This window comes from Anopheles moucheti, chromosome 2 (assembly GCF_943734755.1).
Source record: "Anopheles moucheti chromosome 2, idAnoMoucSN_F20_07, whole genome shotgun sequence".
Taxonomy (NCBI): Eukaryota; Metazoa; Arthropoda; class Insecta; order Diptera; family Culicidae; genus Anopheles; species Anopheles moucheti.
The window spans coordinates 27,453,867-27,467,403 of record NC_069140.1 but is presented as its reverse complement, the minus strand read 5'-3'; the positions used below and the strand labels follow the sequence as shown (position 1 = coordinate 27,467,403).

The following is a 13,537-nucleotide window of genomic DNA, read 5'->3' as shown; positions in this document are numbered from 1 at the left end:
TTTGTACCGGTCCTGTTTAAAGAAGACTGGCGCCGTTACATCTGATTAAATGGCACCATATGAAATTTAAACATGTATGTGTCTGTTACTGGAAAGACATGACTCAAATATACTGTCTGTGAGGAAAAAGTTAGAAAAAAACTTGGGAAATCTGTGGTACCTGAATGTGGATGGCTACTTAACCTTATGTATATTAAATCAGTTGCTTTTATTTAATTGTGCAAGACGTCGACTTTCGACGAAATTATATGCGATGCCTACGAAAATCATAAATGCATAGCAAGCAACTGGGGATCAGACGCAAAAATATTAAAAAGTGCTTTAGTGTAATTTGGAATACTCATGTTAAAATGATATGTTGCATATGATCCAGATGGGTGCTGAACGCAAACACGACGTGTCGTATATTTTTACGATACATTTCATTCGTGATAATTGACCAAGGTTCGGGTCTTATCAACTACAATGATCAAATATATAAAACACGACGCTAGATGTCCAGATCATACGAATGGCTATAACAGACTAGGAGACGAACGTAGGCACTACGGCTCAAGGTCTGTTAAAACCTAAAACGACAACAAAAGCGCTATGTGACTTATAATATGCTTTGCCAAATAGTTTTTTTTTATGAACGCCAAAGTGGTTCGAGGTGAAAAATTTGAGTTATTAAACTAAATAAAATAAAATTAACAACTCCCTGCAATTGGAAAGAAAACTTCTTTTTAAAACATCTTTGAGTTTGCGTACACAACAAAATTCTGTTGCATAGCCCTGTAACCGGGCCGATTAGCTAGTAAACATAAACATAAAGCATCGATGTCTAAAACATAAAACAAGTTTAACCCGGTTTATGTCCACTGTGGTCTGTTTGGTAGAGTGACAGTACGGCACGACAGTTGAGAGTGCACCTTTCAAACAGTGTCGTGTTTGTCGTGTATGTTTGGCTCTTTACAGCGCGCTGCCTTACATCGCTTATTCGAACATTGGTTTGAATTATTTGGTTTATGTCTCGGGAAATACAACAGATGGCGCCACTATATATCTCATGGTTGTTCGTTCATTTCAAACGGCCTTCGAACAAATGCATCTAATAAAAGATAAATTATTCATCAAAGGATCTATTTAAAATTGTTACTGAAAGATTGAATACGATCAGTTATTGCTTTTAAGTTAAATAAACTTATTGCAACATGAAAGTAATTTGAAACTGGCGTTTTTTTGCAATGAAGATAGAAAGATTGCTAAAATGTTTAATCAAAATTTCAAGAACACTTCTCTGCATTCAACAGCATATACAATTGGCAGCATAAACTAAACCGAATTTCATTAAACAAAGGTAATAAATTTCCCAGCACAGTTGAAGCGCTGTGTCATTTGCCGCTGTGTGCATACGGTATGTGTTCAAGCTTAACTGTTTTGAAAATATTTAATCTCTTGTGGGCTGTTTTAGGGTTACAATAATAATGATAGGTGAGTAAAAAGAACTTGTTAACGTTCGTTATTGTTTGCTAATGACAATTTCATTTTTTCAAGCGCATTATTTAACTAAGTGCAATGCTTTGTGAGTTTAAATACAGTCCTAATTTTTCATTTCATTTTTCCATATGCACAATAACAAGCAAACCGTCTTGAATTGAGCGATGAATTAAATTTTCGGACGTGTTTGACTAGCTTTATATAGTTTTATTTGAAGAAGCTTTGCTGCCCGTACATGTAATTAACTAAAAACAAAAAATTTCCACCGCTAGTGGCGTACACACTTCCCGCGCTAGACGGCCAAATGTCAATAAAACGTGCCAGACGGCGCTAAACCAGGTTTCACCGTACATGACGCGGTTCAATGTCAATGTCCAACCGGTACGGTGGGCACACTAGAGCCATCTCCAGCATACATTTCACTTCCGATTCCGCCGTGTGCCGTCGTGCCGTAGAAAGTGAGTGTTCGAGGAAAAGGTGACTAGACGAACGAAGTAGTTTAGACTTTCCGGTTGTGCGGAAGTCGGTAACCGAAGCAATTTCACCATGTGTGCGTCCGGCTGTTCTAATCAACGCACGAGACGTTCGTCACAACATTGGATAGCATTGTTACGGTTGCTGGCGGTGCTCGTAAGCGTTCCAGCTCCTGGGCAAGTGTTGCTTACCGAGGCTAGCGTATCCTGTAATGCCATTGCACGGTGGCCCGCACTGGATTATAAATCCGACCGCGCATTCTACCCACTGATGGTGTCCTTCTCGCGCTATCCATTCCACGATGTATACGAAGCGAATCCGGGAATTTTACCATCAATCAAATACGCCGCAATAACGGCCCCTGCGCCTGGTGCTGGCAGAGCTGCGCTGCCTAAGGCACGGAAAAATTTCTTCCCGTCCGCTGCAGAACAGCAGCACCGGAACTGGCGACATCAGGGACAATTGCGGATACCGACCAAGAACGTATGCCAGGGTTTAATCTATCTGCCACAGGAGCTGCATGAATCGGGCCGTAGGAAATTTCCGCTGAAGATGCGCAAACTTTTGAAGTACTGTGGATTCATTTAGCAATCATGACAGAAAGACTGACGGAAATGTTATTTCTTGTGTTGTAAATATTGGCGTAGAAGTAAACAATTAAAATGTACTATTCTTATGTTTTGAGTTTGTTTAAGATTTTGCTAATAAAAACAGATTACCATTACACACCTTGTGTAGCAATAAGAGTTATACATCATTCCATAGGAACCTGCTAGGGTTCTGGCTGAAAGTTCCCATCTTAATGGAAATCTCCTTCAATAAGAATAATAAATGGCGACCTGCCACTATTATCAGTGTTATGATATAATCAAACAAAGCAGAAATATTAATAGTACAAGTTGACTCTTTTGTGGTGATCGTTTGTTTATCTCATTGAAGTCTATTGAAGTCATTCGATCAGGGCGTAATACTCCTGACTTAGTATTTGGTGATCTGGTCATTCTCGAAAAAGCTCTACACCTTGCAAAGCTCTTTGAACGATAGTTCCTCAACATTTGTGAGGATAGTTGTCAGTAGATCAATTTTCTAGAAACCCACCAAGGTCATGCTAACATTTTTAATTGCCACTCCCGATCAGGAATCTTCTTGATTTCAGCAGTCTGAACTTGGAAATTCGCTTCAACATCCACCTACTTGCTTTAAACTAATAGATATTCTATTCTAATCATCTACTTACAACTATCGTGTAGTATTGGTCTGTTGCCTCAGAAGTCCTTTAATCTGCTCATGGTCGAACATCGTCATCTCGATCTTGTTGGCATTTCTAGTGGTCATATCAATCGCACTTTAATTTGAGGCTATTGTCCCTGTCTCTACTGCAACGATTTTATAGCCTTGGATGTTGGGAATATTTCTTAAGAATAGAACAACCTGCTGGAGCCTGTTGAATTTGTTACAGTATAGTAAAATCAAGGCACAGTTCACAATGTGAAGTCATACGGTGAACTATGGATGCTATGGATTTTTAATCAAACTTCAACAAAACATTTAATGCTAAAGCATGTATGCTCCATTAAAGAATTACTTCATTAGAGGATGACATCTATCTTAATTAACAATATTAAATAATTTTGAATTTGTCAAGAATAGTAACAAAGTATATAACAAGATTAAGGTGTTCTTGCATACTTTGGTGTCATTTAGTTACTTTTAATGTTAATAAGTGATCTTCAATCGCTTTTCTTGTACATTCCAAAGAAAACATCACAGTAAACATAAAGATCAATGACACTACGCGTAGTTTTGTTTAAACAAATTAATTATATTAACAACTTGCATACATTCGTCACCGCACATTCATTTGTCCCACGTCCCCATTTACCCGGCAATATCCTCACAGTAGGGCAAATTTTCGTCCCCATACTTCCTGGCCGCTCCTACGCTTTCTTCGTGCGACTCTAAGAACAGATTCCAGAAGTTCAATCCCGTTCCGTCCTGGCCCTTCGCCGACGATACCATGCCCGGTTCGGGTAAGGTAAAGAACTGCACCAGATTGTCCCACATCTTCGGACCTTGTGCTTCCGGACCGGCGCTGGCCACCATACCATCGGAGTTGACGTTCGACCCAAAGAAACTGTTCCACAGATTTCCCAGCGGTGGACCGGCTGCCGGTCCGGCGCTCGCTACAATGCCTCCATCGGTCGGTGCAGCAACCATTGCACCGCTTCCGGCTCGCCGCTGTGCGTTAAGCGGGCGCGATCTTGCTCGTCCCCGCGCATTGCACAGCCGCCGACACTCGGCACAATCGATCGGTGCCGGGACCGGTGGTGGTGGTGCCGGAGCTGCGGTAACGAGCGGGGCGGCTACCATGCCCCCACCACTCTTGGTACGCCGGGTGCGTCCTGCTCGTTGCCGTTTATTGGGCAGAGTTGGTGGGGCGGGCGTAGTCGTGGTGGGCATTACCCGCTGCCGGATCGAAGTGATCGCATTCTTGAACGCTTCGATTGGCCGTGTTTCAGGTTTGTTGTGCATGCGACGGCGCAAATCTTGGCGCTGCCGACGACGATCGGTCGCACTGTCGGTCGGTTTCTTTCCACCGAACGGATCCATCATGCGCGGATTGTTGCGATCGAATATCAAATTTCGCACGGCCCGGACAATTGATTCCTGCGGACTACTGCAAGGAAGTGGACAGCGAACGGGAGTGGAGCAAAAGAGGGCCAGTCATCGGAGTCGTTCGAGCATGGCGAAGAGAGAAAGAGAAGAAAGAGAAACAAATCATTAGTTTGGTTTGGTAAGAAATGGCACGTCAATCATCCGACGCATCCTGGACGGGACAGCCGGACAACATTAGCCACATTTATTCTAGCATTATCTCGAGAGGCACAGAACACATTCATTCACATTCCTCCACCCCCATGATTGCTTCCCCAACCTGAACGGCGGGAACACATAAAAATCGAACTCTTAATCTAACGCTACGCGCTGGGTTTGTTGTTGCTGTAAGAAGAGGGAACTGGCACAGGTCACACGAACAACGAGAGAAGAGGGCAGTACGGTGCTCGGCTGAAGGGACCCCTGTCTACAGCAGTCTATTACAGCAGTGCGAACGGTCTAAACAGTCGTCCAAACGGTTTGAAACGGTAACGGTGCACTGTAAAAAGGAGTTAGGAGTAAGGTCATGTTAAAACACACAGCCCACAGATGCGGCCATTCCGGGCACACGGCTACGGTGTCATACTTCCTCTTGCCAGCGAAACCAGCGGGTTGGATTCTTTGTCCTGCTCTTGCTGATCGTTCGATGGGTCGGTTTTGCGCGACCGTTTGCTACCGCTGGCCAACGCTTTCGGGATGCACTTGACGATCTTGGTGGGGCAGGCGGGTGGGTTGGCCGATTTCGGGACAGCAGTTGGGGCAGCGGTTTCGTACGTGGAGGGTGGCTGTACGATGAGCTGTTTGCTGCTACCAACGATCGGTTCGTGCGCTGCCGCAGCGGCAACGGCTGCGGGTGCGTATGCCACGGTGTAGGAGGGTTTCTCCGGCACGATGATAACTGGGGCCGCCGATTTACCGGAGGCGCAAGACGTGCTACAGTACTCACGGACCTTCTGCAGGATGTAGTTATCCATGTCCGAGGGCCCAGTGCCAGATACGGAGCGGGCCGCTCCGGTGTTTTCCAACGCGGAAGCAGCTCCACCATCATAGTTATCCGCCAACCGGAACGTACCGATATTGATCACAGGCTTGCCGGCGTCACTGCTGGCTTCCGGTGCCTTCGGTTCTGGAAGTGAGTTGTGCTTGACAGGCATACGTCTTCGGTTCGCTCGGTTCGATAACCGGTTGAGTCGTCGTTTGCGTTGCGGTGTGTCGGAGTCTTCACCACCTTCAGAACTTCGGCGTAGATGAAGTCGCTGCGGTTCCTCCAGAAGCCGTCCGTTAGCCATTCGGTAGAGGACTCGACCCACATCCTGCTGGTAGTATTCGACTATTTCATTCGAATCGTACTCCTCCTCATCGTTCGGGTCAGCAGTAGTAGTGGTTGGTAGTTCCGGCTGCTTTACCATCTTCCTACGCTCGCTTCTATCCGCCTGGCGTTCGCGGAATGCACTCAGTCGCTTCGAAAGACCTCTCCAGAGTGAGTTTCTATTAGCGGAGGGTTTACTTTTAGCTTGTTCATGCTGCTGAGCAACTAAAGTATCTAGTGGAACTTCCAAACTTGCTTCCTGATCAAGCTCATTGCCAAACGGAACAAGCCTTGGTTCAAGTACCTCTTCCAGACGATGTTCTGGTGCGCGTGGTGTAGTGGACGTGGTGGTGATCTGTTGCTCGTCCACGTAGAAGTTGGAACAGATCGGATCATCACACTCCACCTCATCGTCCTCCTCTTCTTCCGATTCCTGTTTTTCTTCCGCAATCTCTCTCTCGGACAACTCCGGAATTGCCGGAGTCATCACTGGAGGTACCATCACCGGAAGCACCGGTTCTTCTGGTGTTCTTCGCTCGATCACCTTTTCTGTCTCGATCGGTCTTCGACGACGGCCTGCATTCAGATCTCGACGGCGCCATTCCGATTTCGGACGACGTCGTTGTAGCCAACCACGCTGCGGTACAGATCCTACGTCCACCGCACCATCCTCCTCTCCCGTCGTCCGACCCGTGCGCCCACCCTCCAGCCCTACAATCATACGCTTTGTCATCGATCGTAACCTATCGCCGTTGGCCGCGGGTGGAAGGCAATGAAAGTAGAAAAAGTTATAATTGAGTGGAATTGCTTGATTGCACGCGATGGTTCCATTGCCCGGCAGATGGCGTGATGTTAGTTCGAACGGAATAGATCGTTCCTGGCCCGCTTCGTCCACGAACCGAACACTGACGATCGTGCCCAGCTCGGGAAGGAACGTACCGGGCAGTGGCGCGATATAAGCCGTCGAATTCGCGGTGGATTCTTCGAGCACGTTGGCGTCTTGCGGTCCACCTACTATCGCGAGCTCCTTCGTGCGAAGATACTGCTTCATCTCGGTACCAATTTTTGGTCCCGATTGGGCCGGTTGATCGGCAATCGCTTTCCCTATCTCGTCACGTAACGCTACGGTTTTAGGATCGAGTGGTTTCTGTGGGTCAGCACTCACAACTGGTTCCTGCTTTTTTGGACGCCTAAACATACGACTTATGATCGACTGGAACGGTCCGACGGGCCGTTTGTTCGATGCTACCTTAACGTCCTTATTCTGTGCACTCCCCACTACTTCCCCAACCGCTTCTACGTACTCCGCCGGACAGGGTCCGTCGGAATCGTGTTCAGTGTCTGCATACCTGTTCGCTCGCTGTGCCCGATCGCGTCCAATCTGCGCCAGTCGCTCGTTCTTGCTGCGTACCAGCTGTCGCCTGCTGACGGACTGCCGGTAAACTGTTGGTGTGCTGGGGTCGGCTGCCGAAGTCTCCATCAGATTGGGAAGTTCCGGGGATGAATGTGTCAGTGCGGTACGATCTAAAGCCTAAAAACCGGCGCCTGTTAATTGGGAAGTTGACTATGAAACAGCGCGCCTCGACCACATCAGCTGTAGTGGCAGCACTAACCTGAGCGTCCGGTGTCTGTCCTTCCGGTGGGGACATTTCACTCATCGACGAGCGCCGATACCGTCCGTGGTGGCCGTACGTGGGCTCGTAATCATCATCACCGTCATCGCCGCCATGATGTCCGTAACCACCGCCATAACCGTGGTGTCCACCGCCGTGCCCGTGGTGTCCGTAGCTGTCATGCTTTCCGTACCCATGATGACCGTATCCACCACCTTCCTTCTTGTGGTGATAGTGGTGATGTGTGTGGATGACGAACTTGTGCTTCTTGTGCTTCTTGTGCTTAAAATGGCGGAACTGGGCACCCTCTTCCTCCTCTTCCTCAGCACCGTCTCCTGCACGGCCAAAGTTACCCTCGCCGTCCAGCTCTCCCTCAAAGCCCATGATGCGTGCCTCCATTCCCGGACCCATATCGATCTCCACCGGATGCGGACTGTCGTGGATCATCTCACGCATCTCTGGTGCGTGCATTTCGTGCCCTTGCATGACATCCGTTGCGGGTGCCGCAGGTTCTGAGCTTTCTTCACCAGACTTTGCGTCCATCGCTCCGTCCGCGTTGGGATTTTCGGCACGAACAAAACCAAATCGGCCTACCGGCATCGGTTTCATCATTACAGGCTGAAACCGATTGCCCATTTTTCGGAAATATCGATAAGCTTGCACTCCGCCATCCAGCACTACCAGCGCTACCAACAGTGACACAATCCAGCGATTGACGAACAACTATGAGTGAGTAAAGATGAGCAGAATACAATTCGTAAGGATCTACAGGATCAAACAAACAAGACAAACAAACGAAACTTCCACTAACCATTTTGTAGTTCTGATTGTCTAATCACCACTTTCACAACTTGCCCAACAACAGGCGATCACTTTCTTTTGTGCCCTGCTACCGCAACTCTCAGGCTCAACTACGACTACACTTCGTTGGCTCCGCACATTCACTACTGATGCTTCAATCCTGTCGCAAAGTACCTTTTAAGCACCGCACCAGCTGGACAAAATGTGACACCTCGCGGAGGTCACAGCAGAACCGGCGCTGGTGCTGAGTAAGGAATCTAGACCTTCTGGCCTTCGCGTAAGGCCACTCATTGCTCTTGTTTGCAAACAATGCTGTCCACCAACGGGAAAACAGGGTGGGCTCGTGCCCGCTATACACCGGCTGAAGGTCTTGTTTGTGTCTTATCTGCATTGCTTTGGTGGGTTGTTTTCTGAAGAGGGGTTTCGAGGAGGCAACAGTGCTGTGAGTTGTTTCTGGAGCCGAAATTCTTTTACATCGGTCAGGTGTGTGGATGAACACTTTACCAGAGTCCAGGCAGAACATCGCACGTTTAAGTTCTAATCATGGTGAAATGGGATTTAGCTATCGATGATTGATGCATGTAGCGTTTGGAAAACGAAGCTGGATTCAACCAATCTTTATTACACAAAAGAAGAAGATATGTATAAAAAAAGTATTCATAGCTAGCGCCAAAACAATACTCGCTAGCGTAAGAGCATGCGTAATTTAACACGTCTATTTTAAAGAAATTAATAAATCACTAGAACTATTTCAAAGGAGTCTAACTTTTTTTTATTTAAATTGATGCGCAACTCATTTGAAACATTTTGAAAAAAATGGAAAATGTTCTGCAAACGATGGTGAGATGATGTGAAAATGTTTTCCTAACACGTGAGCCATTTCGTAGGAAATGAGATCTTTGGTTCATGATGTTGCGTCGCGTGTCACTCACGTTGTTTATAAAAAAAATAATAAAAATAGAAAAAGGGCCATGTAGATGTGTAGAATAAAAAAAAACAAAACAAAACAATTATCAGCGATAACCCAATTCATGTTATTTAATTATTTTTAAGTTATATAATATAATATTTTTGTAACTTTCGTAACTGATCCAAATTAAATTTTCGTTCAATATATTAAACAATTATTCTGGCCAGTTTTAAAACCAATATAATAAGGAGGTGGCACATTTGAAATGCACTCGATGAGAAATTATTAAATGTTTGAATCGTGGTCATTCAAATGTCCTACTTCCAACAGAGCATGCCCTCAGCGTAACCCCTCGTGTAATCTTCGGTATCGTTCGCGACTTGAGAAACCCGTGAAGACGAAGTGCGTTTCGCGTTCATTTCTTCATGCGTTTTATTCAACGAAAGTTTTTAACATCCAAACCATTCCACTTGCAGCAGTCAGTCGAGTTAGATGTGTGTCCTCGAATGGCTGTCCTCACAAGTAATCATGTTTAAAACAACTTCGGCTTCAGTTTGTTTCCTTTCTGCTTGACAGGAAGCGTCAAAATGTTAATCATAATACCAATAAAAAATTGATTTATTTACTTTCAGAGTCGGTGTATCATCAAAGATTAATCAATGAGCGTGTATGAATTTACATATTGTGAAATTAGCACCTTTGACGAGTTCAACAAACGAATTAATTAGAACATTGGCAGAAGTTATTGATTTCAACAGCCGTTATTTAGGTTAATTATGGTGGAATTAATGGTATTTGCTGAACTGGTTTGTTGGTTTGGTGATTGTTTTGAATGCCATTCGACGATCATTTGCATAGCTGTTTTGGGCGCTAATCGAGAGTGGAGAATATTTTTTACCTTTTCGAGAAAATATGTTCAATATTTATTTACTTTAAATATTTAAATCTGTTCTAAAGATTGTTCATAGTATTATATTAGTAATTTTTACTAGTTAATATTACACTAGGGATCATAATTACCGCTGTCAGAATCAATATTTTAAATCCAGTTTGTTTCTGGAATGATGATAGGCACGAGACTGAACTGTGAGATGAAGCGTGAGATGATGTGAATGAACCCATCTACCGTGTGAGCTTCTTCGGCACAAGGAATTTTACACACTATGGGCACGAACTAAAGATATGTAATAACGGGAAAAATATTAAATATCATTCAATATAAATTTAGAATTTTCAAAAAAATTTTCTTAGAAATGCTTACACATTTTTTTTGGCATCTCTTTACACATCTTTATTTTCATAAAAAAAGATCGACTGTTAAAGTGATTTGAATAAATTAAAAGACTAGTATTTTGTCGAACGGATCATTTACTGCAACTATGAACAATTGTAGTATATTAACGCATGCATTATGCGCACCACGCATGCATTATGCATGTGTGCATAATAGAGCACAGCCTTAGCATTGCCGTCGTCGTATCTTCGTGCACGCTTCGGCTTTTAGTTCACCGGCGTGAACCACGCGGCTAAATATGAAGTGCGTAACGTTCATTCCATTCATTCCTTTCAACGAAAGTCGTGAACGTTCGAATTACTACACTCGACCACGGATGCGTGCGTGCAGTTGGCCGCACCACGAGACAGTTTTCGAACAACAACCGTCACTGCTTCATCGTGCTCGCGATCGGCATTTTCGTGTTCGCTTGTTTCAGTTTGTGTTCTCGCGACGACTTTTCCGCCACGGGAAAAAGTGGTCGGTTTGGGTGCCTTCGCCTTTACGTAAAGGTGTGATTGTGGGTAGAATTTGATTTTAGTGTTTAATGTGGCGGATTTTTTTTCGCATAAAGATAAGTTTATCTCACGTTGGACCCACTGGCATATAAAATCTGGGTGGCGGATTTCGCGCGCTCGGTTCCTGTTCTCCATTCCCACGGTTTGCCAGTGATTTCCCCAGTGCAGTAATGATGATGTTGAACGTTTTGTCGGTGAACCATACAAGGATGGAACGGTTGCGGTTGTGCCGGTCCACCTTGAACAGTGTGTGCGGAAAAGTTCAATGAAGTGAAAAGTAGCCTAAAGTTTGAATTACAGCGTGCTGCTGGTCCGGTTAGTTTGCTAGACGGTGAATTAATTAGTGGTTACACCCGGCATGGCAACCGTTCGGCTGGCTTCCTTCATTCGCAATAGGCAAATCGTGGCTATAATAATACGTGATCGGATCGCGTTCGATCGATACTTTCTTCTTCGATTCCGTTCCCCTTTCCGGGCGCATCTTTTCACCGTTTCGGGACGGGCAAGGTGAATTCTGTGGCCAAAAATGGTGCATGAACGGAAAGACCAAACCGTGTGTGCGTGTTTGCGGATCGAGGTCAAACTATCGTCTACCGGACGAGCGCTTACAATCGGTTTCCGTCCAGAGGATCATCACGTGCGTTCGTCGCGGTGCTAAAAATGAAGAGTGAAAAAGTGGAGTCTGGAAACAGAAAAAATGTGCGAATCTTTCAGATACCGGTCATTTTTGGGTGATGTTTATTGGGGTGCTACTTTCTTAAGCCCTTGGTGGATCATTTGACCTCGAAAGCGAATAGACGGAAAACTGATACGCAGCTTTTACTAGCGAGTGTTGCAAATATCACAGCCTCCAATCCGTGGTTTGTTATGTAAAACAGATGATTCTGCCGAGGCCCGTACTTAACGCACCGTCGACACACATACTCCTGTGCGGATTGGCACGGTCTAGACACACCAGCACTGTTGCACAGGTTTCCGCGTCCGCGGCCAACATTTACGCCGACCGTAACGAGTTAAAGTGTAAGGGAAAAACAACAGCACAACAACAAAAAATCACGAGCAGCAAAAAAAAACATAGCAAAAATAGAGAACTCGCAGTTTTCGCGCAAAATTCACTTTTTCGCGATCTCCGCGACGAGACATCGACAGACAGTCGACCAGTCGAGTGTACGCCGTGCGCGAAACGTGCGCAATGTACGCGCACGCCCGAAGTTTGGCTCATTAAAAACCGATTGGATATATTTTCGAAATTAGTGTCGGTTCGGTTGTGGTTTCCGCCGTCAAGCCATCGTGGGGTTTAGAGTTTTTTTTTTTTTGCTTTTTTGCCAATTCGCTGTTCCTGTGTGTTACTTTTTGTTTCATTCACCATTAGAGCATTCCCCTGACCACTCAGTGACTCTTTCCTAATCCCGATCCCAGCATCTATTATCAAAGCTAAACATTGTACGAAAATGGTGTTTAATTATTGCGGCATTTAGTGAACCAGGAAGTGTTCTTGCTGCTATTCGATGAAGGTTTAAATAATCACACCTTCAACATTTCGCAGCATTATATAAAACACCCTCGACTATGATCTTATCACTTATCATTTTTGCGTTAGGTTTTTTTCGCGCTTACCCTCCTGCTTGTTGCTCTCCCTGGTGCACGAGGTGGGACTAGATTCGGCACAATCATGGTGCAGAATTGAGAAACGCAGAAGCGTACGGCCATACTTATCGATTCACGTGATACCGTTCGGTGCCACGGCAACGGAACAAGACGAGTTGAAGGGAAGATACAGCCGGAAAAATTGAAATCGAAAGCAATTTCAATGCAGTTTCATAAAGAATTAGTTGAATTGAAACTTAAGAACTAGGCGAAATGAAGCGAAGTTACAGCCGAAAATAGCCGGAGTAGAAAGTAATATAAATGCAGTTTTATGCGGATTATATTCGCTGTAAATAGTGATTAGCAGTGTATTATTTTCTGTTTGTAGATGTTGCAATAAAAAATTTACCGAATATTAATCGAATCAAAAACGCGTATTGGAAACTAAGCTGTTAACAAGTGAAGTGACGGGCAATTGTGGCAGTAACAGTGAAATAAAGTGGAAAACATAGTGAGATGCAAAATTTTGTACTAAAGTTTGTGAAACATACGTGAAAATTTGGAAAACCCCTAGCTTACAAAAAGAGCAATATCTAATCCTTGCGTTTTGTTGTTGAACAAACAAAAACCACAAGTTCAATACGAAGGGTAAACCGGTCATACGATACGGGGTCGTGCAATCAACGTTATCTCGGCAGTGAAAACGAAACGAGCGAATCAAAGGTAAAGTGTGACTGAAAACGTGATTTTTTTGTGCAACATTATAGCTTGGCGTTTAGATCCTCAATTGACGGCAATTAATGATAAACAACCACGAAATGAAACAAATTTAGTAAAACATTCAAATGCAAAGATGCAATTAAAATACAATATCGATGGCTCGCCCCACAAATGCTGGCTGATTTGGTGGAAAAAGTG

General features: G+C 44.8%; 2 protein-coding genes across 2 annotated transcripts; one reads left to right on the top strand and one right to left on the bottom strand.

The window, feature by feature from the left end:
- The first annotated feature begins 2,025 nt into the window (after positions 1-2,025).
- LOC128298903 (uncharacterized) lies at positions 2,026-2,541 on the top strand. The gene has a single exon (XM_053034710.1). It carries the CDS (start codon positions 2,026-2,028, stop codon positions 2,539-2,541), a length of 516 nt encoding a protein of 171 aa, XP_052890670.1.
- Positions 2,542-5,180: 2,639 nt separating this feature from the next.
- LOC128299472 (uncharacterized) lies at positions 5,181-8,344 on the bottom strand. Its single transcript, XM_053035453.1, has 4 exons — positions 8,327-8,344; positions 7,531-8,253; positions 7,267-7,448; positions 5,181-6,660 (listed from the first exon to the last, which is right to left on the bottom strand). Exons 1-4 carry the CDS (start codon positions 8,342-8,344, stop codon positions 5,181-5,183), a joined length of 2,403 nt encoding a protein of 800 aa, XP_052891413.1.
- Between the last annotated feature and the right edge of the window lie 5,193 nt (positions 8,345-13,537).